The 26,451-nt window shown below is 54.8% G+C and overlaps 1 protein-coding gene across 3 annotated transcripts; it reads left to right on the forward strand.

The window, feature by feature from the left end:
* Nucleotides 1-26,451, forward strand: CAMKK1 (calcium/calmodulin dependent protein kinase kinase 1). 3 transcript variants are annotated; one of them, XM_074319509.1, is made up of 17 exons: nt 1-138; nt 6,536-6,624; nt 6,894-7,278; nt 8,169-8,216; nt 8,673-8,726; nt 9,111-9,162; nt 9,422-9,555; nt 9,947-9,983; nt 10,765-10,786; nt 12,021-12,109; nt 15,212-15,411; nt 17,275-17,328; nt 17,976-18,049; nt 19,778-19,865; nt 20,067-20,195; nt 22,156-22,259; nt 24,384-26,451. In XM_074319509.1, exons 3-17 carry the CDS (start codon nt 6,913-6,915, stop codon nt 24,454-24,456), a joined length of 1,524 nt encoding a protein of 507 aa, XP_074175610.1. In that variant the 5' UTR covers nt 1-138; nt 6,536-6,624; nt 6,894-6,912; the 3' UTR covers nt 24,457-26,451. The 3 variants fall into 3 exon arrangements, with proteins under 3 accessions (XP_074175610.1, XP_019599358.2, XP_019599357.2); XM_019743798.2 differs by lacking the exon at nt 1-138 and adding an exon at nt 4,548-4,569; XM_019743799.2 differs by lacking the exon at nt 6,536-6,624 and having other exon boundaries at nt 17-138.

The following is a 26,451-nucleotide window of genomic DNA, read 5'->3' on the forward strand; positions in this document are numbered from 1 at the left end:
CAGAGCAGCTTGGAGCCGCGGCGCCGGCGGTCTGAGCTCCGCGATTCAGGCCGGGGCTAGGCGGGCCGAGCGGGGCGCGCGCCGCGGGAGCGAGCGGGGCCGCCCACTGGGCTGCGGAGACTGTCGCCAGGCGCCGAGGTAGGGGTCTGCGGGGAGGGGGACCTGGGTCGGGGAGCGGGAAGGGACGAACACCTGAACGTCTGCTGGGAGCCCGCAGAGGAGAAGGATGGTCTCTGAGGCCGAGTCTACGAGGGCAGCCAGCGCCTTGACCTGCGGGGATCCTCCCGCTTGTGTCCGCAGGGCCGGCTTTACCGCTTGCCTCCCGGAACCAGCTTCTGTCTGCGCTGGCAGCCGGGACCGCATCTATGCGGGCGCCCCGTCGTCTGCGTCCCTTCCCCAGCTCTAGTCTGCGGGACTGCGTCCATACCCGGCGCACTACCCACCCCCGCCCCAGCTCTGCGGAGTGGGCCCAGACGGGTGCACCCACGTGTGGATCTGCGTGGAGCGCTCCTCCCACACGGCCCTCCCTTGAGTCCTCCTTCAAGAGCTGGGGTGGGGGCCGGGGGGAATGAATGGGACCGACGAGGTGCATGGCTTTAGCTGCGCAGTCCTCTCCTGGCTGGGGCGGGGTTGGAGGGGGGCGGCGGAGGCGGTCGCTGCGGCTTCTGGGGTCACACAGACACAGAACTGGTGGCTCAGAGGGCGCACACGTGCGCGGGGACCTGTGTGTGGTGTTTGGAGGCGGGTGTGCGTGTGTCACGTGGACACAGGAGTGTGCCTGTGTGTGTGAGGGGTGTACATTAGAGGGATGGAGTGGTGTGTGAGGGCCGGTCACGTGGACATCGGCGTGCGCCTGCCTGGGAGGGGTGTGTGTGTTGAGTGCACAAAGGTGTGTAGAGAAGGTTAAGTCCCAGGTCACAGGACTGCACGTCGGTGGTTGCATAGGGGACTGTATATCTGCCAAGTGGGCCCAGGAGTGCAGGGGAGCACACAGCTTGTGTCGCTGAGGGAAGATCCCCTGGCCTCCCCACATGCCTCACTCCATTCAGCTTGTACAGATTGAGCACCCACTGTGTGCCAGACTGTGTCCTATGCCCACAGACTCTGGGGACCCCTATCTCCTCCTTGGTCTCTCACTCTCAATTCCCATAGTAGGCACAGTGATCATTTTAAACCTCATTGGACGGAGCCACTCCCCTGCTCAAAACCCTCCTCTGGCTTTTGAGAGCTTCTGGTTTTTGTCCATAAAGACTTCCCTCATCCCAATCCCCCAAGCCAAGCCCTGAGTCCCAACCAGGAAATGGCTCTCTATCATGTACAGTTGTGAATTTCTGTCCTCTCCCTCTCTGAAATCCTTACTCAGTGGTCATGAAAGAGCTTAAATGCCACCTCCTCCAGGAAGCCATCCCTGAGGCCAGGCACAGTGAATGATGCTTTCTCATCCAGGTGTCACTCTGATCACCATCAGGTACCTCTCACATGCTGAACAGCCCACTCCAGCCACATTGGCCTCCTCGCTGTTCGTCAGACAGAGTGAGCACTGTTCCAGCTCACAGCCTGTGCCATTGCTGATTCCTCTTCCTGAAATGCCCTTCCTAGATGTCTACACTGCTCGCTCCCTCACTTCCTTCAGATTCTGCTCAAATAATGCATCAGAAAGGTCTTTCCTGACCACACAGTATAAATAGCAACCCCTCACTCTTGATCCCCCTTACATGATTGTATTTTTCTCCATAGCACGTACCATTTGCCATATCATCTGTTAATTATGGGCTTTCTTGTTTGTTGCATCTTGCCCCAGTAGAAATTAAACTGCAAGAAAGCAGGGACTTTGTCTTTTTGGTCCACTGCTTTATCTTTCAGCACCCAGCACAGTGCCTGGGCACGTATAGCAGGTGCTCAGTGAGTATCTGTTACATAAATGAATGACTCTGGGTTTGCATACCAGGAGTCTGTGTTCCTGGTTGCTCCCCAGCCTGTGAGCCCCAAGCCTGAGGCTAGGTCTCCTGCCCTCTGTCCTCCAGATTCCAAGGTCCTTATCTGGGAAAACTGTGACCATAATTGCCCATAGAAATAGTCCCTCTAGTAACTGGTATGGAGGATGGGCTGGGGTGTGGTTGGGATGTGAGCCTGGAGTTGGGGAGACCTGCATGGTTGGGAGCAGTGGGGAAGGAAAGCTGAGGCCTGAATCTGGACTTTTAGAGAAGATCAACTTGGTGACTTCCCCCAGCAGTGGGTAGGTCAGGGAGGGCTCTCTTAGGAGGAGATGTGGGGGCTGTCCTCTGGCAGAAAAGGAGAGGGAGGTGTGTTCCCGGCAGAAGGCATAGCTTGTACAAAGGCCTGGAGGCAGAACCCAGTCTGCAGTTCGGGAAGCTGCGAGTCGTGTGGTTTGGCCAGAATGGAGAGTAATTTTGGGGTGGGGGGTGGGGGTGGGGGAGAAGATGGTGATGAGGACGGCTCCTGGGTTCCTGGCCTGGGAGAACTGGGAGGATGGTGGTGCCATCTCTGTGATGGGAACAGAGGAGGAAGAGCAGACTTAGAGGAAATGCTGAGTTGAATCGGGGCCCTGTTGGATCTGAGCTGCCCAGGAACATGGAGGGGAGGAGACAGCTGGCTGGAAAGAATTGGGCTGGAGGTGCAGACCTGGTACGGAGGGTGAGGAGGTGTAGAGGTAGAAGTGAGACCATCAGCCAGGGTGAACTGAGGATGCGCTGAGGGATGCCTTGCCAAGTCAGGTAGAGCCCACCTCAGTGTTGGACGCCTCCCCTGGGATGGTGGGAGGGGGTGTCCTCACAGCAGGCATCCTCGAGCATGACTTGGCATCATACGCCTGGGCCTCCCTGGAGGGGACTGAGTCATCCCGGGTGGAGGCGGGAGCTGCCAAGGGGACTGGTTGCCAGGGCCATCCAGACACTTGTCAGGAGCATAAACACGGCTCCTGTGAGGCAGCCCAGTGATGTCAAGGCCACCTTCTGTGTCTGGCCCGGGTAGCTAGACCGTCTCCTTACAGCTTTCCCTTCTGGCCAGTCCTCTGCCAGTCAGGGCTGTGGCCTCTCTTCCTGGATCGTAGCTGGTCCCCTGCTCAACCTGGCCCTGCGGTTCACAGCAGCCTTCCAGAACTCAGAGTGAGGCCTGACTGGTGCCTGAAGTCATCCAGGCGGGGCTGCTTGACCCAGCTGGAATGAGAGCAGGATCTGCCGCTCTGTCCTGTTCCCCTGAAGGACCCAGGTGGATGGGGCACATTCTAAGGAGGAGGCCTGGCTAAGCAGGATCCAGAGCCAGGGTCTGCATCTCTTGGGGGTAGCCAGACACCTGTGGGTGGCGGACATAGTCTGAGAGGAGGAGCCTGAGGGGGCGAATGCTAGGCCTTCTTGGAACCAGGGGGAGATATGGTACTGCATTTTGTACATCCAGGCTTTCCCTCGGTGGCTTCCTGACACAGTCACATCCCAGCCCCACATCATTGGGCACAAACTGCTTCAGTGTCCACAGTCTCTACTTCCTTTCATAGCCCTGGGAGTTGGCAGGATGGGGGCCCTCTATCTGACTCACATACGAGGAAACTGACACTCTAAGAGGCTCAATGACTTGTCCAAGACCACATAGTCCCAGCCTGGGAGGACCAGACTGGGGTAGCTTTTCCCGGTGCGGAAGAACCTGAGTCTGGCCATTCTTGGCTGCAGGACTTGGCGGGACCCTGGGCGGCTCCCCGTGCCCATGGCCTTGCTCTATCCTGAGCCTGGGTCCCAGTGTGTCTGTCCTCTTTGCCCATGTGGCACCTCGTTATCTGCTGAGTTAGTTTCTACAAAGTGTCTACTGGGATCTCAGCTTGGGGAGGGCCTTGAGAGATCCCGTTGGGGAGCCCCCAGAGGCCTGGGTCCTGCCCAAGACACACAGCCCAGCCCAGCAGGCAACCCCAGGTTGGTGGACAGCTGACCGGTGGGAAGTTTAAACTTGACCTTCTGTGTTCAGGTTGCAATGGCCCCCACATGATCACACTTATATACACGTATAGAGCACACCAAGAGATTTCTGTCTTCATGCAGATGTGTGCCTATGTGTGCACCCCCCCCTCCACACACACACACACGTCGTCACTCCAGGCCTGCAGCCCTGCTCACACACATTCCCTCACGCGTGGACACATGCCCTAACATGCACAGCCTCGGGCACCAGGCCCTGTCGCTTGGACACGAGGCAGAAACCTGGGGCCTCCCGAGCTGCCTCACAGACGTGCTTAGTCACCTGAATTTGATCCAGGGCAGGAGGGAGGTTGGAGGGTCTGACGTCAGCACTCATAGCCTCCTTATGCCGCCCTCGCATCCATCTGGGCCACAGTGTGTGCCAGGCAATCACAACATCAGCAGCACAACAACAACTCGCTTTTACGGGGCTTCCTGAGTGGCAGGCTCAGTTCTGAACCCTGCATGGGCGTGCACTCCTTCTCACAACCACCTGCTCAGGGAGCTGAGACTGCTGCTCACCCCATTCTGCAAATGAGGAAAACCCAGGCAGAGGTGCAGTCACCTACCCATGGGCTCAGCCAGGAAGGTGCAGACTTTAAACCAGGTAACAGGGCCCCAGGCTGGAGCAGGAAAGCTCTGCACTGACTTCCTGTGTGACCCCTGTACCATCCCTGACCCTTGCTGGGCCTCTGTCCTCCAGAAAAGGGGAAGGGAGTTAAAGGAAGATGGCCTCGGTTGGTATAACAGCCTTGGGGAAATCAGATGCCAATCTGATGGGCTAGGGCAGCCTTTGATCTCTTTGGGTGGTGGTTCTGTCCCTTGGTCCCTGCCCTGGACTAGATAGAGGTCAGGAACTTCTGACACAGATTCATTCCCTGCCTTGGGCTGGGGCCTTAGGCTTATTGCGGTCTCCTCTCTGAGGCTGCTTTCCCATCTGTCTAATGGGGCCATAGTAATGGTCACTATAGAAACCACTCATTCATTCAACAAATATTTATCAAGCTCCTACTGTGTGCCAGGCACTGCAGCAAACACCACTAATCTTATGGAGATAAAGCAGATAAGAGCCCTAATGTGTGGAGTTTATATTCTGGTGGGAGAAGAAGGGCCTGCAGAGTGAGGAGACGGCAGACAGAAGCGTGGAATGGGTGGGCCAGGCGTGGAGGGCGCCCTTCAGCCTTGGCTTCCTCCTTCCTGCAAGGGACCTGGTTCCCAAAACCTCCCTGATACTCATCCCCATTCACTGCCCCCTCTTACCTCCTCCAGGGAGGCCTCCCAGATGCTCCAGCCCTACTCACTCTTCTCTCACCTCCACGGAAGACTTATTGAGGCTCTCGCCACACACACACACACACACACATACTCCTCTAGGTCCAGCCTCCATGTCCCTCCCCCCTTCCTTTCTGCGTGCCCACGTGAGTCCCACCACCGCCAGGCTTCCACTCATTCAACATTCTGTGTGCCAGGCACAGGGGCTCTGGACCACACCCTTACCCACGCTCTAGCTCCAAGCCTTGCTGTGGTTCTAGGGTCTCTGTGAAGGCCCCACATCCATAGTACAGATGGGGAGACTTAGGCTCAGTCGGGAAGGAGCCTGCCCACGGCCCCACAGTAGGTTGGCAGGCAGGACCAGAACCCAGCCCAGGCTCGTCTGTGGCTGGAGGACTCCAGCCAGCCCTGCCTCCTTTGACATCTGTCAAAGCAAGGTGGTGGGAGGATGAGGGGTGAAACAGAGACCTGTGTTCTCAAAGTGGGGATAGAGGAAGTTACCACCAGACAGGAAGGGCAGAGGGTCAGGAGTCCACTCACTTCCTTTTCCTGAAAAGATGCTTGGTTTGGCCCAGGAAGGGGGAGGGGCATTGGGTGGGGGTGGGGGTGGGACCAGTGCTTGGCCTGGGGCAGAAATGGAGTCCCAACCTGAGAGCCAGGCTTCCCCCCAGGATTGTGGTCAAGAGTGAGGACTGGGGCTGGATGTTGGTCAAGAGTGAGGACTGGGAGGTTGGTTTGGGGTTTAAGTCATTGGCCTGGTTTGGGGATCAGACTGGGTCTAGGTGGGTGTAAGGCCACGCCAGGGGGAGCATCTTGCTCTGAGCAGATGTAGCAAATATTTGGCCACACAAATAAACTGTAAGGAAAAACCAGGAGAAGTAAGGAATGACCTTTTAGGGCAGTGAAGTCTCTCTTGACAGCCACCAAAGCAGTAGCCCCCCTGCTCTAATGGACCCTGTCCTGGGCTGTAGGTCCTGCTGGGGGCAGAGAGGGGAGTAATGGGAGACTTGCCCTGTAGCCCTGGAGAGGCCTCCCTGGAGGAGATGAGAGAGGCCGGAGCCCCAGGAAAATTTTCCTGGAAGCAGTGAGAGGGGTGGTGTAGGGGGCAGGAATATCCGGAAGGCTGCCCTGGAGGAGGTGAGTGGGCCTGGAGCATCAGGAGGCCTCTGCATGACCAGCGCCCAGCTTCGCTTCCAGGCAGCAGCGTTGGAATGCTCTACTGTCAAGGGGTGGGGCTGGTGAGTCACTGGGCCGTCTGCTGGAGCTGGGCCTGAGCTGACCCTGGACTCTCTTTCTCCCAGGGCTGCTGGGCCTCCAGTGTTCTGCCTGTGTCTGTCTGTCCTGACTCCAGCGTATCAAATTCTCCCTGCTTCCCTGTGAAGCCAGCAAGGTAGACGTGACTATGCCTATTTTACAGATGGGAATACTGAGGTCTAGAAGGGCTGATGTGCAGCAGAGCCAAAGGAGTTCCTGGAATTCCTTCAGTTAGTAGGGACAGACCTGAGCTTGGATGCTGGCAACCCAGGCAGAGGGAGCAGGCAGGGAAAAAGCATGGGGGTGGAACACACAGGGTTGTGGCTACAGTGGGAGAAGGGCCTAGAGATCTGACCTCCTTGCTCCATGGCCAGAATTGAAACTTTTTCTGCCCTCTTTTCTCAGGTTCCTGATAAGGCTGACCATGGCAATGGAGGGGGGCCCAGCAGTCTGCTGCCAGGACCCTCGGGCAGAGTTGGTGGAGCGAGTGGCCGCCATCGATGTGGCCCACTTGGAGGAGGCCGATGGTGGCCCAGGGCCTGCCAGGAACGGTGTGGACCCTCCGCCACGGGCCAGAGCTGCCTCTGTGATCCCTGGCTGTGCTTCAAGACTCCCCTTATCCCGGCCTAGCCTCTCAGCCAGGAAGTTGTCCCTGCAGGAGCGGCCAGCAGGAAGCTGCTTGGAGGCCCAGGCTGGGCCTTACGCCACAGGGCCTGCCAACCATACCTCTCCACGGGCCTGGCGGAGGCCTACCATCGAGTCCCATCATGTGGCCATCTCAGACACAGAGGTCGGTGGGGCAGAGCGAGGCTGTGCACATGAGCTTGTTAGTTGCCTCCAGCAAAGACCCTTTCTGCTCCTGTCCCTGTCATGCAGCTGTCTAGCCCTTGGTTTGCATTCCCCCCAGAGCTGAGGAGCTCGCTACTTCACAGTAAGGCCTCTTCCCACCCAGGGAAGCTCCAGCTGAGCCAACCTCTCCCTCCTTTACGTCCCACGTTCCCACCCCCACGCGGTCCAGGCCTTGGAAATAGGCCCCTCCCTTGTCCCCCAAAAAGTCCTCTTAGAGATTTGAAACTAGACATTGTGTCCTTGTACCCCAAGCCGGCCCCAGCTTGAGCTCCCACCTCTGAAGCCTCCTTGGGTCTCCTCCGACTCAGAAGCTGCCAGCGCGCTTTCAGCCTGTAGGCTCCCACTGGCTCTGTGCTTGCCATTTAGATCTGAAAGTGAACCTGGATACTGAGCAATCGACAGCCTTCAGAGGCTGAGCTTTTTATACCTGAGCCAGGGCTCTGGTCCTCTCTCCCCAGGTCTCTTCTCCTCCTTCTTGTCCAAGTATTTCTGATTCTAGAAATACTCGCTCATGGGTTTCTTACAGATTTGGGTCTCCTAGACTCCAGCATCCAAGCAGGAATCAGTGCATTTTTCCTTCCCCAGTTCCTAGGGAGCAAAACATAGCCATGGCTTACCATTCATGTTTTCAAGCATCACCCAAGGCTTCTTGTCACTTCTGGTGGTATTGGCACCAACAAGTTTCCCCATCCCTACTTGAAAGGTGATGAGACCTGGGGTCTAGCAGTGAGGGACCTGGGACCAGGCTTGGGCCCTGAATAGGCTCCTGAGGTGAGAGCAATGCTGCCTCTGAATCCAGATTTACCTGATTCTCCCTCTTTTTTCCTCCAGGACTGTGTACAGCTGAACCAGTACAAGCTGCAGAGTGAAATTGGCAAGGTAGGACTGGGGCCGGCCAGAGCAGTGAGAACTTCATCTGGGGCTTTGCAAAAGCAGCCTGTCTGGATCCTCTCCTTGGCACAATCCCTTCTCCTCTGAGAATGTGAGGCAGAGAGGCAGGAAGGCACAAGCCTGGAAGTGAGGACAATGCTGTCCTTTGTAGGAAATACCTGGGGTGTGTGGGTGGGGAGCTGGGAGATGACTCCTGATTCCCGAGAGTTTTTGCTGGAAGACAGAGGGGCTGGGGGCCGCATGGAGCCACACTGAGCTAGGCAGGGGCAGTTAGCAGGTCTCAGGAGCTCCTCCCCTGTCTGCCTGAAATGTATGTCTGTTGGGGGGTGGGGGTGGAGATGGGATGCAGGAGGAGGGGACCAGAGCTATCCAGGCTCCCCTTTTCCTGAGCTAGTCTTAGGGGAGATTGCTGTATCCAGGGGGCTGACCTGTGTCTATCCGCAGGGTGCTTACGGCGTGGTGAGACTGGCCTATAATGAAAGTGAAGACAGACACTATGTGAGTCTGGGCATTGGAGGGAGGTGTTGCCCGGTTGGGCCCTAGAACCCTGGGGGGTGGGCAGAAGCTGTGCTGGGAAGACAGAGAACAACACTGCCTCCTGAGGGACTGAACTAGCAAAGGAAGAACTTCTTGACCCTGGGAATACGCAAGCAGAGGCTGGATACCTCTGAGGGAAGAGCTCCAGAAAGGCTTGTTGGGAATAGGGGTAAGGCCTACACTCAGATATGGCCGTCTCCTCGCCCAGCTTGACCACACCATCCATACCCTCAGTGCTGGTGGCAGATGCTCAATGTGCCTTTCTGCTCTCAGTCCACATATAACTAGCCTGTTCTAGCCCCTGGTGGCTACACACAAGTGACATTTCCACCCTTCCCTCCTCAGGCAATGAAAGTTCTTTCCAAAAAGAAGTTGCTGAAGCAGTATGGCTTTCCACGTATGTTTCTGTCAGGCCCTGTGCTTGGGGGCCCTTAGCCTGGGGGCAGGGGAAGAGGAGACCTTGGTCCCTAGCTAATTTTTGTTAGGACTGGCGGTGGAGTGGGGACAGCATAAGCAAAGTCCTGGTGGTGGTCATGTGCTTGGTGGATTGGGGATGAGACCATGGTCTTGCAAGATTCTTGCTTGAGGCTGGTTGTGGGGCCACGGTGAGGCCCGCCCTCCTTTCACAGGGGCTTGACTCCCCTACCTGGTCACAGGTCGCCCTCCCCCAAGAGGGTCCCAGGCTGCACAAGGAGGACCAACCAAGCAGCTGCTACCCCTGGAGCGGGTGTACCAGGAGATCGCCATCCTGAAGAAGCTGGACCATGTGAATGTGGTCAAGCTGATTGAGGTAGGTGGCGGTGGGCAGTGGTTGGGAACCCGTGCCCGAGGCCTGTGGAGCAGCCTCTGGTCCTGGGCACACTCAGCACAGACCCAAGGATCTCACTGAAGGAGCAGATATGGCTGAGCCCTCCAAGGGCACGGCTGGACTTGGGGCAGGGGCTGCAGGGAGGCTTCAGGAGTCCGTTCGGGCTGGTCTGGGATGTTCTCAAGATGTCACTGAGGGTGAGCGTGAATGATTTCTGAGGCCTCATCTGTCTGTGCCTGCTCAGTTCCTGCTCCATTATCTGGGGTGGCTACAGAGCATTCTGGGGGTCCAGGGGCTGGCAGGGACAAGGAAGCCTGGGACTCCCACCCCTGCCTCCTCAAGCCTTATCCCCATGTCTGCTCCTTCTGACCAGGTCCTGGATGACCCAGCTGAGGACAATCTCTATTTAGGTGAGTGACCCAGCTCATCCCCAAAGCAGCTCACCTGGGGTTGGTCCAAGGGCTCCTGGGAGACACACATGACCTTCACAGGGGCAGGGAGGAAACCCGTTCTCCAGCCCTGATTCCCTTGCCCAGCTCTGCTGAGCCAGGCTCAGAAGATCCAGTTAGATTCGATAGATCTTTTCAAGCCCCGCCTCTGCTGGTCAGAGAGACTATGGGTCAGGTAGATACAGGAAGCAGGCTACATACTGTGGGTTCCCAGACCCTGTCTGATAGCTCTGTGCCTCAGTTTCCTCACCTGTAAAATTGGGATAATAATGGTATCTACCTCATATGGGTTATTATATGCAAGACACATTAGCTGTTATTGTTAGTATGAACATTAAATTAAGTTCGTGGTGCCTGATTCATGGCTGGGCTCAGAGGCCCTCAGGAAAAGGGGCAGAAGGAACACTGTTGTACAAGTTAGAGGCCAAGGCTTTAGACTCCATTCCCTTTCCTACTTGCCTATCCTCTATGACCTTTAGGACAATTTCTGCCCCTTCTCTGAGCCTCAGCCCACCTCTACCCCACAAAAGGGGTTCATGGTGAATTAGATGAGGCAGGTCCATAGGAGACCCCCCACTCTTGCCCATTTATCTCCTGTGATGCCATGGGACCCCTGTCTTGTCCCTCCCTCAATGCCTGGATGACTGCCCCCCACCCACCCTCCAGAACAGGGAGGGACCTTGGCATCACAGCTCTGCCCGCCCGGCTGCACCTTACCTTCTTTTCTTTTCTTTTCTTTCAGTGTTTGACCTCCTGAGAAAGGGGTGAGTTCCCCATCCCAATCAGGCAGGTCAAGTCTCAGCCAGGCCTTCCTTTCTCCCTCCCTGTGTCCCTAGTCCTAGGGTCAGCTATTCTAGGAGAAAGCAGAGGCCCGGGCCCTGCCCTTGGGGATCTCTAGTCTGGCGGGAAATGAGAGACCAAGAGGACGATTCTTTGAAGTCTGATGGGGTCAGTGAGGCTGGAATAGTCAGGGAGGCCTCTGGAAGAGGGGGTGGGTTTTGAACTAGGCCTTGAAGAACTGGAAAGAATATTTTGATGGAGGAGACGAAGGAAAAAGGAGTGTTTCTCAAGTGAAAGTGTAGAGATGGGACTCAATTCTTGCCTGTATTCAAATCACAAAGAGTTATTTCAGCTTTACACGTTTGTGAGTTGGAAGGGTGGGACTCCTTTCCCTTCCATTTACAAGAGGGGAAGCTGAGGTTCAGAGGGGGTAAGTGCCTTGCTCAACATCACACAGCAAGTCACTGATGAAACCTAGGATTCTAACTCATGTCTGCCTCATTTGGCCTTCTCAGGGCATTTGTTAAGAAGCAGACATGGAGTCATGGGCATGGGCCTGGGTGGACCGGAAGCCCTAACTGCCAAGTCCTTGAATACAGGCTATGGCTGTCTTTCTGCTGGGGGACTTCTAATGACCTATATGGGCGTAGGGGCAGGTAATAGTGTTCCTTTAAAACTCGGGGGCTTTCAAAAGTTTTTGACCTTCATTCAAAGTGAGTTTCACGTTACCATCTATATCTGTAACTGAAACCAGTTTTACAAAACAGCACATATCCTTATTACATATGATATATTCCGATATATTCTACTTCATTAGAAAATAAACAGTAGCCACCCACTAAATTGATTTCCTGACCCTCTGTTAATTAGGTCTGGACTTAGTTTGAAAAACACTGCTTTAAATGGCATCTTTGCAACTGTTCAATTATTGATAATTAAGTACTTAGAAGAAGTTATATCAAGCCAGAAATGAAGATTAAGCTAATTTGAAATTATAATGATTGTAAATGGATATTTGTGTCTATGTGTGTTTTTAAATTTTCATTATATGGGAGAAAAAGCTAATTATCTTAGGTTCTCAGGACCCATTTAAGCATAGAGGGCTCCTGGGAGGTCCCAAGGGGCCTGAAGGGTGCTATTCCTGTTCCCTTTCCCCTGCTGTCTGCCTTTATTCAACCAGATTCAGCTGAAAATCCCTTTTCCCCTCCGTCCCCATAGGCCAGTCATGGAGGTACCTTGTGACAAGCCCTTCCCAGAGGAGCAAGCGCGCCTCTACCTGCGGGACATCGTCCTGGGCCTTGAGTACTGTGAGTGAGGGGCCGCCTGCCTCCTGGGACTGGGGACTGGGGACCGGGTAGGGAGATACCACTTGGGGAGCCCAGGCTGAATAGGCTCTGAGCAGTTGCAGTCAGCCAGCGCTGATCTGCCAATCAGCTTCATTTGGGGGCGGGGCATGGACCTGTGGGCTGGGCCAAAGCCTCCTGAAAAGAAAGGTGAAGGGGATGGTGGCAGGCTTCTGTCTGGCATGCCCCAGTCCTTCACAGTGCTGGGCCACCATTAAGTCGTGCTGCGCCTTGGGTGTTCTACTATATCTCTCCTCTGCTGAGTTCTTAGCCAAGCTTAGCCTCTCTACAGGACAAGAGATGTGGGAAGGAAGAGATTCTGTCCAGCTGCTTGAGAGTCTGTCCTGTCCTGGAGCCTGTGGGTGGTGGCAGGTTGGGTTTACTGTGAGGGGCCCTAAAATGATGAGAGTTGAGGAGGAAGAATGTTAGGTTAGCCTCTGTTTATGCAATTCCTTTATTCACGCATATTCATTCCATTCATTCATTTATGAGAACCTACTAAGTGATGGCTGGGGACAGGGAGGTGACAAGGACCTAGACAGGACCTCAAGGATCTCACAGCCAAGTAGGAGGGACAGGAATCTAAGCAAGTAGATGACATAGTGCGGTGCCTGCCCAGGCTGGGGAGGCATGAGGGCTGTCAGAGCACCGAGGGGCCAAGGGAGGCTTCCCAGAGGAGGTCACTTGTGGCCAGGGTCCTGAGGGATAAGTAGGAGTTTGTTAGTCAGGCTTGAGGGATGAGTGAGAGAGTACAGCAGGCAGAGAGAACTGCATGGCAGAGGCACAGAGGGGAGTGTGCGTATGTAATATTTAAGAAAGGGGAGAAGTTCAATTTTGTTGAAGCATGAGGGGAGTGGGAGGTTGTAGTGAAAAAGGATATAGGAAGTACTGTTAAGGCCACACCTTGAGCGCTGGGAATGCCTCCACAGAGGATTTTCAGGATCCATTCTGTCAGGGCATGAAACCCCCAAGGGCTTTGAGCAGGAGAGGGGCGTGATAGGATTTGCATCTTAGAGAACAATTGTGTGGGGGCTGGATAAAGGGCAGGAGGCAGCCAGCTGGTTAGGGGGGAGGCTGTTTCTATAGCCCAAGTGACAGATGGTAAGACCTGGATTAGGACAGTGGCAAGTGGGGAGGAGATAGGAAGGAGGTGGGGTGGCTAGTCCTGGTCATGGGGAGGGTCCCCAGACACCTGGGCTTCTGGCCTGGTTTGGGGAGCAGAAGTAGGGCCTGTCTCTCTAAAATCTTAGCTTGATTTATCAGGAGCATATTATTGCAATGGGGGAATAGGATAAGAGCCCAGATGAGATGACAGAAACCAGGACTATTCTTAGATCATTGGAGCCACTCCAATGCCTTCAGATGCATATTCTCTTTGTATATATGGGGAAACTGAGGCCCAGAGGGAGGAAGGCTTTGCAGAAAGTCCTGAGCGAAGGCCTAGAGGTATAGGAAGGGGGCATTTGACCCTTGGTGTGGGCACCACCCTGGACCAGCTTGACCTCTACCCCCTTCCTGTCCTGGGACCGTCTCCTCACTGGAGGGCCTGTTATCTCCCATCCTCTATCCCACCCTTCCACCCTCCCCCCCCCAAAAAAAAAAAAATCCCCAAGCTCATCCCATCTGACTCTTGGGTCAAACCTTATCAAGGCCCAGGGAATCGGGTGGAAGGCTTCTCAGGATGGACTGGTGAGCACCAGGGGCTGGACTGGCAGGTGAATGGAGGCTGAGCCTCGTGATTCTGGTCCCTCTAAGGGGGCATCGAGGCTATCCCGGGGAGGCCTCTGTGGGTGAAGAGTCCTGACCTGATTCTTACCGATGGGGCAAGTGCAGCAATGCAGGTGTGAGAAGCAGCCAGCTCTGGACTATATCTTAGAGGTTGAGCCCATAGGACTTGCTGGTGAATTGGATGTGGGGTGTGAGAGAGAAACCTGAGCAAATGGCGATATGCCATTAACCAAAAGGGAAAGACTAGAGCAAGAGCAGGGGTTATTCTGTTTGGTATGTTTGGTGGTGGTGGTGATGGAGATTGCAGACAGAGAAATCAAGTTCTGAATTAGACGTGTTCTTGAGAAATACTGAGCTATATATTGAGATATCTACTAGGTAGCCATGCGGATAAAGAGCCCCGAGTTCAAGAGAGAGGCCAGGGTTTGAGATAAAAATTTGAGACCACTTTACATGGTCAAATACACAGCCCCTGAGCCTCTATGCTCTGGTGGGTATGTGCCAAATCCCTGGTGTGTGCCTGGTACTATAGGATCATTGGTTTTGTTGTTAGGTAACACTCACTCACTCGGCCCCCAGCCTTACTTTTCTCCTCATCTACCCTCTTTTGCTTCCCTTTCCTTCCTTCCTCCCCTCCAACATCCTGGGGTCTGTCATCCCTCTAGTGGATGGCAGTGGGGTGGGGTCAGTGCCTTCTCTCAGCCTGAGCTGCCCGTCTCTTCCCGGCAGTGCTGGCCCCAGAAAGCAGGTTGAGCTCCCAGCCCACTAGGTGAGGCTGGCCCTTACCCAGCCATGCTAATCCCAGTGGTCCCAAGCCCTCTCTCTCTGAATCTGCTTCAGCCCAGAGTCCCTAGGGCCGAGGCAGTACCTCAGCAGGATACCCCACAATCCCACCCTAAGTCCGGGGAGCAGGAACATCTCTGACCAGGATGGGTGGGGAATGGGACTGGGAAAAGGTTTTGATGGGCTTTGGGCCTGCAGTAGTACTCACATGGGAGGGCCAGAGATGGCCCATGGAGAAGCCTCCCCACCCGCAGTGTCTTCTGACCTGCCCTAGCAACAGGTGCCTTGATTGCCCTGGAGAGAGCACTGAACTTGGAGTCCAAAGGCTCCCAAGGGTCCAGTCCTGTCTCGCGGCTCACAGCCTGGGCTGGTCGCAGTGTCTTCACTGCAGGGTGGAGCACAGGGCCCTGCAGTCCTCTTCTGAGGTCCTTATAAGAGGAGTGTGTGTGTGGGCTCCTTCTCACCTGAGACGGGCTACCCTGGCCAGGTGAGGGCAGGTGGGGGGTTCTGGGCAGTGGTCCCCCAGGCTCGTGCTCCAGCTGCCTCTCTCTGTAGTGCACTGCCAGAAGATCATCCACAGGGACATCAAGCCATCCAACTTGCTCCTGGGGGACGACGGGCATGTGAAGATCGCCGACTTCGGCGTCAGCAACCAGTTTGAGGGAAACGACGCTCAGCTGTCCAGCACGGCCGGGACCCCAGCGTTCATGGCCCCTGAGGCCATTTCTGATTCTGGCCAGAGCTTCAGTGGGAAGGTGGCTTCCAGGGCCTGGGCCGGGTTGGGGTTCAGGTGAAGGGGTGGCATAGCTTGCAGCGAGGCCTCGTTTCCAACCTGAGGATGCCGGGGTCCTTGTGTCTCGGGAGTGAATACTGAACATGGTCCCTGCCTTTGTGTTTGCCTCTTCCTAGAGTTTGACAAAATCCCTGACTTTGGCCTTCTCTTATTTTTCAGCAAAATGACCCTAAGTCTCCCCTGCAGATATTTCCTGCCAGCTGTTCTGGGCTGTGGAACAGACAGAGCTCAGGCAGCCCAGTTCCCTGCCCTTCTGGAGATGGTGGAAAGGGCAGGAGAGCTCATGTCTGGGGGAACGACAGGGTTTGAACTAGGCTTTGAAGACTGGGGAGGATTTGAGCAGGAAGTAGAGACCGGAGAATATATCGGAGAATGGAGAACAGAAGGGCACAGGGTAGTTGCAGAGTGGGGCGTGGGCAGCGTTCAGGCTGGAAGCTGGGGCTTTCTCCTAAGTGACAGAGGCAGTGGGCAGAGCTTTCTGAGCAGGGGGCTGCAGTTCAGTATGTCTCCCTGGGCACATGCCAGCTCTCACCTGTGGCATGCTGGCTGCCCCACTGTGCCCTGCCAAAGGGGCAACAGTCGAGGGGCATTTGAACATGTATGTGGGTGTGGAGCTCAAGAGAGAGGCAGGGATGTAGACAGAGATTTTTAAAAAATTTATCCTTGATATAATTCCAAATTTACAGAAAAATTACAAGAATAATACAAAAACTCCCATATATATTTTCCCTCAGATTCACCAATTATTGACATTTTGTCCCAGTTACCTTTTCACCATCTCTCCCTATATTTATGTGTGTGCATATGACATTTTTCTGAACCCCTTGAGAGTTAAGTTGGAGACCTTACCCCCTTTATCATTAAATACTTTAGTAGATATTTTCTAAGAACAAGGACATTCTCTTATATAACCTCAGTACAATGATCAAAAATTAGGAAATTTATCACTGGTAAGAAGACTATTATCTAATCAGCCTTATTCAGATTTTACCAGTTGTCCTGATTCTGTCCTTATAGCCTTATCTTGTTTCGGTTCGGGATCCGATCCAGGGCCCCTTGCGGCGTCCACTTGTCACGTCTCCTGGGTGTTCTTTAATATGGAAGAGTTCCTTGGCCTCTCTCTCTTTCCTGACCTTGACATTTTAGAGAACAGGCCTGTTATCTTGTAGAATGATGTCAGTTTGTGTTTGTCTGGAGTTCCCCGATTGGATTCCGATGAGGCATCTTTGGCTGGGATATTTAGGTAGAGATTTGAGAATCATTTGCCTAAGGCAGAAAGGCGATCCCAGGAGAGGAGGCGGGGTTCCAGAGGAGAACATGTAGAAAGCACATGTTAGAACCTGAGCCTGTGGGAGCCAGGAGGAGTTGTGGAGGTGGCCAAGGGCCAGGGCCTTAGTGTGGGCAGGGGCTGTTTCTGGGCTCAGAAAGGTAGATGGTGGCCTTGCCAGTGGATCATTAGGAAAAGAAATGACAAGCTGCTTTAGTGAGGATAAGTTCAGTATTCATGTCCAGGGTACATCTGTATGATGGATACAGCAAATGTGACCCTGTAAATGAAGGAAGTTCTATACCTGTTGAGTTGGAAATGTGTCTGGTTTGAGCCTGTTCCAAGGAGACTTGGAATCCCTGAAGGACAGGGGCCCCATTCCGGTCCCAGGCCTCAGCACACAGTGGAGCTTGGAGCAAAGGCCTGGGAGTATTTGTTGAGTGACTACGATTGAGGAAGGAGGTTCCCTGCATGCCGTCTCCCACAGCCCACTGGAACTGGGTGGGCAAGGGGTGTTGGTTCCTTTTGGGGAACTGATCTGAGCTGTTTTCTTTCTAGGCCTTGGATGTATGGGCCACTGGTGTCACGCTGTACTGCTTTGTCTACGGGAAGGTGAGTGCTGGCTGGGCTGGACCAGGAGGAATGACAGGTGCAGGCCCTTCCTTTGTGTCCTAAAGGAAAGTGACTTGAATGAGGTCATGTGGCTCAGTGACAACGGAGGGAAAAGAGGCTTTTCTGTTTTTCTCTTGTCCCCTGGGACAGCAGACATCCTGACGGGAGGTGTAGATGGCGGTCTCACCACCTCCCTGTCCTTCTGTCCTTGGAGGCCATTTATTCATTCACACAGTTCCTCATTCATTCATTCATTCAACAAATTATCCTTGGTTCCTGCTGTAGGTCAGGCTGGGCCTTGGGGACCCCCAACATTGACGTGGCTGAGATCCCCATCTGCGGTGCTCCCGCTCTCGTGACTGCACTGAGGGGCAGGAGGGAATCTCAGTGAACATGTTCCCAAATTCCAGACCTGGGACTGGAGGCCTTTCTGCAGGTGTCTGTAGCCGGTGGCTACACCCAGGCTCGTGGTTCCCTCAATGACTCGCTCCTTCAGTCAGTGCTTGTTGATCACTACTATGCGTCAGGCCCTGAACAAGTTAGATGAGGCCCCTCCCATCTAATGAGGAGCCCGGAGCGATGGGACCAGTCTCCCAGCACAAGTCGGGCCCTGGGCCTGCATCCTCTGTCTGCTTCTCCACCCACAGTGCCCGTTCATCGACGATTACATCCTGGCCCTGCACAAGAAGATCAAGAATGAAGCCGTGGTGTTTCCTGATGAGTGAGTTGTCCACCGAGGGCGCTCCGGCCCACCCCAGGGAGGCGGGTCTAAGTTTTAGCAGGGCTTTTGCCCTTTGAAGGCCCCACCCCCTCCTGCAGATCTGGAGGCGGGGGTGCTGTTCCCTGGGAGGGGCCCCTGAGCAGATGGAGGGCTGAGACTGTAGAGTGGGGTCTCGGAGACAACTGGGTCGAATGGATCTCATGCAGATGGAGGTCTGAGGCCAGGAGTTGGGCAAGTATGACCCACGTCCCATGTTCACCCTGCACCTTCACTGCAGGCCTCCATGGGGGCAGTGGCACCAATCCCATGCAGACCCTGGACCCACGGGGGGCTTTTACCATCCCCCCACCCTGTGTGTGGCTTCAAGATGCCAGTGTGCTCCCCCACTTCACAGATGGAAAAGTGGAGGCTCGGAGGAGTGTTATCAGTGGGTCTGGGATTTGAAGCTACTCCCTCCTCTCCCCACTTCCTTTGTGACTGAGGTCTCTGAGCCCAGAGGGACTGCTCATCCCCGCTTCTTCTCATTGTGACGTTGGCTATGGCGGCTCCTCATTTTTCAGGGCCCTTGTGCAGTCTGCTCAAAATGCCCAGGGCAAGTCACAAACCACCCTGGAGTTGTCCTCAGTGACTCCTACTCCCTCATGCCCACATCCTGTCTGGTCCCCAAGTCCACCTCTTATATATCTCTTGGCTCATTGCCACCTGCGCACCTGCCTCATTCCCCTCAGCCTTGTCCAGCTGTCCTCTCGGGTCTCCCTGCTGCCAGCCTCCAGCCAATCCAGCCACCACCATCAGGCCGGGTTGACCCTGATAAAGCACAACAAATATCACCGTATCTCTGGCTTCAAGTTTTTCTGAGGCTTCCCAAAGCCCACAGGAAGAGGCCATGCCCTGGCCCTGGCATTCCAGGACCTCTGCGTTCTGCTGCCACATCGTCCCTCGCCCGTAACATTAGCCACTTGCATCCGTCCCTTCCTGTAATTGCCGGCCTCCGTTCTTTTCCTCCTAAAGTGCCCCCTGCCCGGGCTATCTTTCTCCCCAGCCCAGGCGTTTTAAAAGAGCCTCAGTAGGTAGGACAGCAGAGGGAACCAAAGCCAGCAGTTCAAAGAGTGGGTTCCTTCTCCAAAGGTGTAGAGGGATGATCTCCCCGAGAATATTGGTGGCAAAGAAGCTGGAGTTTGGGTAGAGACATTCCAGGCTGATGTGGGGCTGAGAGCCCTGGACCCCCACCCCAAGTCTCGCCTCCCTGCCCTCAGTCTTCTGGGTGGTAGCATGCTAACCCACTCACCTCGCTGGGCCTCGGTTTCCTCCTCTGTCAAGTGAGAATCTTTCCTGGCTCCCTCCCAGGTTGGGGAGAGAATAAGATGGTGAGTAGGAGTGAAGGCCACTGGTGTCCCATAAAGCGATGCTTCTCACATTATCCTCACCATCTCTGCCACCCAGAGGAGTGTCTGGTGCCCCTGGAACTCTGTGCTTGTGGCCTCTGTCTCCTGAGGGAGACTGCTTTACTTCCTGCTCAGGAGAGAAGGGCAGCCATATACTTGTTCTGAAACTCCCTCCTCCCTTGTACCCTGGAAGTGTCCCTTCTGCTGTCTAAGAAATGAGGGTTGGGTGTCTCTGTCCTGCGTGCTAATCAGGGAGCCCCCAGAGCAGGGTGGGGAGGGAGAGGTGGGAAGGAAAGGTCCTCATCAACTGTCTCTCCCCCGTCTTCTTTCTTCCCCTCTTTAGGCCAAAGGTCAGCGAGGAGCTCAAAGACCTAATCCTGAAGATGCTAGACAAGAATCCTGAAACAAGAATCGGGGTGCCAGACATCAAGGTGAGGGAACCAGAGGTCTTAGGCTAGGCTGGGCTGGGACACAGCAAGCAGGCCTCAGTTTCTCCTGTACAGCCCTACCCCAGGACGTGTGTGTGTTGGGTTTGGGTTTGGGGTTTGTGGACTTTGGGCCCCACAGCGATGGCTGGTGAAATGTCTGCGGTTCCTTGCTGACTGGGTATCTGTCTGTCGTCACCTCTGCAGTTGCACCCCTGGGTGACCAAGAATGGGGAGGAACCCCTTCCCTCGGAAGAGGAGCATTGCAGTGTAGTGGAAGTGACTGAGGAGGAGGTGAAGAACTCCGTCAAGCTCATTCCCAGCTGGACCACCGTGGTAAGAGGATGAGGGGCAGAAGGCTCGCTTGTCCTGGGAGGGCCTGAGGAGGGCGTGGCCATTGCCTGAGACTTGCTCTGTCCCTGGCTGTGTGGGGATTCGGATGACCACGCGGTCAGCCGGCGTTGATGCTGGGCCCGTGGAGAAAGAGGCCACGTTCGTTATTCAGCCCTGTGGGAGGAGACTTGGTGAGGAGAGTGAATGATTTGAAAAGACATACTGCCCTCCCTGAGTGTCAACATTCACCATTACCGGAAGAGGCATTTTCTTCCTCCCTCCCTCCCTCCCTCCCTTTTTCCTTGCCTCCTTTCCTTCTTTCCCTTCTTCCATTTATTGAACTTCTGCTACTTTCCAGGCGCTGTAGTAGGTGCCAAGGACGTGGTAGTGAAAAGGCCTAGGAAGCCTCTCAGTTGGAGAAGCGGCCGCAGAGCCCTGCTGCACGTCAGTTAGGCAGCACCTGAATGCTGTCTCCATGCTCCTGCCCCATTTCAGTTTTTCTCGTCTTCTCCTGGACATCTTTCACATTAACACTGGAAGTTATTAACATAGCCCCTGATGGCTACTTGGGGGTTTGGGGACACAGAACCACGGCCCACCCTGTGCTGAGGCACCACAGCGAGTCAGAGTCTGCACAAGGCCAGGAGAGAGAGCTGGGCCGTGCTGTGGGCAGCCCAGGCCTGGGTGGTACTTCCCTCCCTGCTGGGTCCAGGCCCCGCTAGGCCTGCTGGCTAAAGTCCTGTCTGTTCCTGTAAAGCTCCAGGCCTCTGTGGGGTCCCTGGGCCCAGTGAGTTCCCACAGGGTCCCTACGGCCACAGCCCTGGTCACAGCCACCATCGCCTCTCTCCAAAAGCCCTGGAATAGGCTCCCAAGTTGTCGCCCTGCTTCCACCCTCACCCCCTATACAGTTACACCAGGGTGCTCCTGGCAACCTGGTCTTGTCGCTTCTCAGCTCAGACCCTGGTCACTCAGGCTCCCGTGTCACTCAGAGTAAGAGCCACAGACCCTGCCCAGCCTGCCCGTCCCCGTGACCTCGCTGACCTCATCTCTCCTCCCTCCATTTGCTTGGCTCCAACCATGTGCCACGTGAGCTGCTGCCCCAGGGCCTTTGAACTTCTCTTCCCTGCCCAGGATGCTCCTGCGCAGCTCTCCTCAGGGCTCACTTCCCCACTCCCTTCAAGTCTTTACTCCAAAGTCACCTTCTTCGTGAGAAGCGAGCCTTCCCTGGTGCCTTACCTAAAATTCCAACCTTCTCTTTGTTATATCTTGTCCCCCTTGTTTTATTTTTTCTCCTTAGCCTGTACCACTAACCAACATATTACATATTTTACTTACTTATTTATTGCCTCTCCCTCCAACTAGAATATAAGCTCCGTGAGGGCAAGAATTTTTGCCTCAGTGTGGCCCCTGTGCCTAAAATAGTGACTGGCATAGGGTAGGTGCTCAATAAATAGTTGTTGGTTGAATGAATGAATGAACAAGTGAATGCACCCCTGGTGCTATGCATGTGCGTGTGAGTTTGTGTGTATGTGAGGAGGGGCATGGAACTGTTTTTGTTGCAGGAGGAGGGACAAAGTCAGAGCCAGGGTGCAGCAGCCCCTCCCGCATCTCCCCCAGGCCACTGTGCAGCCTCCCCTCTGCACTGCTTCCCCTCCACACCTCAGCTAGAAGGCATTTCATAATTGCACTCCCCACGTCCTCAGGATAAAGCCCCGCTTTCAGCCTGGTGTCCCAGCCCCGCCATGCAGCAGCTGCGCTGACCGGCTCCTCCCCGTTCCCAGAATTCACCCTCAGCCATCACCCACCTTGCTCTTATCATTTCCTCTGCTGGGAGTACTCTTTCTTTCTCTGCCACTAGAAAGGGCCCGCCTAGCAGCTGCTCCCCCAGGGAGTCAGAGTGGAGGCGGCCGGTGTGTTTGGGTGCGGGGGGTATGTGTTCCTCACACTGATATGTTCTCCCCAGATCCTGGTTAAGTCCATGCTGAGAAAGCGTTCCTTTGGGAACCCGTTTGAGCCCCAAGCACGGAGGGAAGAGCGATGTATGTCTGTTCCAGGAAACTTACTGTTGTAAGTAGTGGTGGGCCAAGGCCTGCAGGACGCTCCCTGGCGTAGGGCGGGGGCTGCGGTGCATCCCCTGACTCTCACTGTCGTCAGGCTGTGAAGGCTAAGCCCGGAGCCTGGGGATTTGGCCAGGTCTCAGAGTAGGGCCTGTCTGCACCTCTGTCCTCAGCCCACGGCAGCCTGGTAGAGGTTTGCAAACAAGCCTCACATTTGCTGCTTTGGAAGGATGGCTCATCTGTGAAGGAAGGGCCCCTTTGCGGACTCTTCCTGGCTGGGGTAGTGCTAGCTGCTTTCCTGAGTGGCTCATGCTACCTCCAGCCATTGCTGAGGTCATGTGCCCAAGGCAGCGCTTTGTAAATGTTTGTTTAGCAAGTAAGCGTGGACAGGCTGGCTGGCTGACTGGGCCAGGGAAGAGGAACCCCCTTTGCTGCAGGCTCTCTGCTGTGAACCAGGCATGTGCGTTCACCACTTGATAGGAGAGGTCAGAAAAGCAGTTCCCCAAACTTCTGAGACCCACCTCCTCAGCTTATCCATCTTCTCCCACTAAAATAAAGTCAGTTTGGGATGTCAACAAGGTCTGCAGACGTGCGGACAGAAAGCCATGAGAGGGTCCTGGACGTGCATGTGGTCCTGGGAAGTCGGTTGCCTTCCGACTGTGAAGGGAGCCGCAGGGAGTAGCGTGGTGTCTTCAGCCCGCTGTGTGGAGAAGGTGTGCTCCCCAGAGAGGAGGCGAGGGACATGGTCCAGGTATCTCAGCCTCTCAGGAAGTACTTTCACGTGTGCTGTCCAGGGGCCTCGATGTTGGTTGTGTATGAGGCCACCCTCTTTTAGTGAGTTCTTCAGAAATGCCAGGCCCTGGGTCCCATCATTGTGGACAAGCTGGTGTCTGCTCCCTGCCAGAGGTTGCTTGCCCTCAAGGATGTCCATATACTAACCTCTTGCCCTCCTCTTGACAAACTTTCTGGCCAATGGGGGATGAGGGGTGGGGTCTGGGAGAGGCCTTGATATTATTGCGGGGTTACTTCTGATTCCGTCTCTCTAGTGAGTTGGCCAGGGCTGGGGGAGAGGGTTCTTTGGGTTTCCCTAGTAGGTTGGCTGGCCTCGATCCTGGAATTGGGCTTAGTATAGGGGATCACGTATTTTAGCACCCAAATGGAGCCACTTTTGAGAATGAAAGAGGTAGCTGTTACTAACTATGCCAGGACTTCAGGCATAGCCAAAACCATGACAGCAAACCTGGACTTCAGGTCACTCTAGCTCAGTGCCTATGACTCAGCGCCCCCTAGTGGTGGGACAGGCCAGTCACAGGCCAAAGACACAACCAGCGCCTAGTCCACACCTGTTCCAGGGCTGGCCACCAAGAATACAGTGAGCAAGGCAATCATTGTCCTTTTAGACACACGTTAATGGGGGGACAGGCCAGTTTTATTGTCTGGACTGTGAGAGGATTGGGCTTAAGACTTAACAGCTATAAAATTCTATACTTCTGTGACCCAAGTTTAATTTCGAACAGCAGGTTTTACCTCATCATAAAGTCCCAGATTTGTCCTTGATCAACTCTGTTTTTGACACTTGGGGATAATTTTTGAAACTCTACAGAAGAGTTGAATAAGATTGATCCTTAATTTTGAGCTATCCAAACTTGTTCATTGGTCATGTTAAAAAGAAAGGTCTTAGGAGAAAAATCAGATACGGGAATCTATTGAATATATGACAGAATCCTAAGACTGACCGATAGAAGAGATTACCCTGCGTACAAGACAAAGAAAATGTGAAACCCAAATCCCCTCTACTCAGGACCGTGGGGCTGATGTAAGCCAACGTGGAAGGTCTGTGAACTGGCTGGTGCTTGAGGATGCAGGGAAGTCAGCTGGGTCAGGTCGTGAGAGGCTCCGGAAGCCAGAATGGGAAGTCTAGACTTCATCTCTGGGCAGTAGGGAGCCATGGAGGCTTGTGGGATGAGATCTGGGGTGAGGGAGACCAGCAAGGGGCCACGAGATAGGGGCAAGCTTGGGGAAGTAGGTGAAGGGGGGAGGTGAGAGCCGATGGGTATGAGTGCCTGTGAGTGCTTCCTTCCTGAGTGAATATTCTGGCCCCTGAGGTCCTTTTCTCTTGGTGTCTCCCGACCAGGAAAGATGGGTGTGGCGAAGGGGTCAAGAGCCCGGAGCTCCCCGGTGTCCAAGAAGATGAGGCTGCATCCTGAGCCCCTGCATGCGCCCAGGGCCACCCAGCAGCACGCTCATCCCACGCCTCCAAAGGCCCACCGCCCTCATGCTGACAGCCGCCCCTGCGGGCAGGGGGCTGGGGACTGTGGCCCTTCTCCTGGCTCCCCTTCCCTCTCGTGCTGCATGACCTCCGCGCGTGTCCAGGGACAGGATTGGAATGTGTCTCATCTGGGGTTTGGGAACAGGACTCCCTCGAGGCCTTTCTCCTCATCCTGGCTCTCTTTGGTGGGACCCATGCTGTGAGGAAGGTAGGTACCCGTGGTGCCTTAGAAACCCCACTTGGCTTGTTGGCAAGGCCCAGCGGCAGGAGGCAAGAAACCAAAATGGCAGATGGAAGCCTAGCTTACCACCACTGCAGAGACTTTGCACTAGGGGCCGGGCAGGCCTGGCTCAGCTGCCACATGCACGTGGAGGGGTGTACTCTGCCCACCTCAGAGGGGTGCTGCCAGAGCTCGTTCTGCTGAGAACACTGGTATGGAGTCTCTGATCCCTTGATGGGGGTTCCTGGGCCTCACCTGGGCAGTGGTCAATATTGGAGAATTCAGATGCACTTTTTTTGTTGTCTTTTACTTTTATTTCTAACGTGAGGGGAAGGGAATGCAACGCCCTACTTGGGAACATCGAATGACCTCTCCTACAGCGTTGGGTTGTTCCTAGCACACCCCACCTTTATTTGGCAGCCAGGTGAACTGCACTGACCTTCCTGGATTGTGTTTCACACTTGGCACTATTTGAAGAATGGGCTGAATTAAAGCTCTGAGCAGAAGCCTCAAGCAGGAGCACAAAACCTTCCCTGCCCACCTTACTCCCTCCCTTGGTGGCTCCTCAGAGCCATGGCTGCAGAAGAGACACCAGGAGCTGACATCGACTGAGAGCCCTGGACTCACAGGGCTGTGTCGTCGCAGATGCTGAAGTAACTGGAATCCAATCTCCGATCCTACACTGGCCTCCCCGTCTGGCCCCAGAAGTGGCCCTCACACTCCTACCATGAAGGACAAACTGCCCAAGCTGGAGGTCGTGCTAGAAGCAGGACCTGGTGGGGTGTGGAAGCAGGCAGGTGGCCTCAGAGAGACGAGCCTTCTGCCACTGCCTCGCCCCCAGGACAGTTGCCACTGAACCTTTTCAGAGCTGCAGCACTGGAGCACGTGTGTGGACCTGACCGGGCTGGAGCACACGTCACCTTCTCTCTGGGATCACTTGATGGCTTCGGGTTCACTGATCAAATGCTCAAGGGATTGATCCCCAAAAGAAAAGACAGCAGGATTCAGAGACCTCCCCTGAAAATGTGGGCCAAACAAGGGATCATAGTCACCAGCGTGGGTTTCCTATTGCAGCAGGACTTGTGTTGAGAAGAAAGGGGAGGCTGGGCTAGAGCAGTGCCCCGTCCTGCACAGCCCTGTGCTTGTGGGAGTATGGCACGCCTCCACGCACGTATGCACGTGCGTGCCCATCTGCTGCACACAGCACACTCACATGTCTTGCACTGGCACATGCAGCTGTAATATAGTTTCCATGTCTACTTAAGGCTGTGAGCGGACTGTGGCCCATTGTCAATGGGTCCACATTTCTCCCTGGCTCCTCTCCACTAAGGCATTGTAACCCAGGGCTTAAAAGATAACTCAGTACTGTTTTTAAGAACACTTTTATAGAGTTCATAGAAGGCCAGTCACAGATCCGCAAGGTTTTCTTGAGCGTCTCTGCACTGGGGCCTGGAGGGTGGGGTTTTCAACAGGGCGACGTCCATGGGGCCTGCCCTTGCAGAGCTCAAAGGTGGGCCTGGCTTCATTGGCTGGGTCAGAACCGGATGGGCTGCTCATTCCGTCACTGAGGGTTTGGGTTGGCATCATTGTTTTTGAATGTAGCACAAGGGATGAACAAACTCCGTAAGAGTGTTTTAAAAATGAACTTCCCAGGCAGTAAGTTAAAACCAATAAAAGCCCTTTCTTGAGTTAAAAAACAAAAACAAAACAAAA

The sequence above is a fragment of the Rhinolophus sinicus genome, linkage group LG15 (assembly GCF_036562045.2).
Source record: "Rhinolophus sinicus isolate RSC01 linkage group LG15, ASM3656204v1, whole genome shotgun sequence".
Taxonomy (NCBI): domain Eukaryota; kingdom Metazoa; phylum Chordata; class Mammalia; order Chiroptera; family Rhinolophidae; genus Rhinolophus; species Rhinolophus sinicus.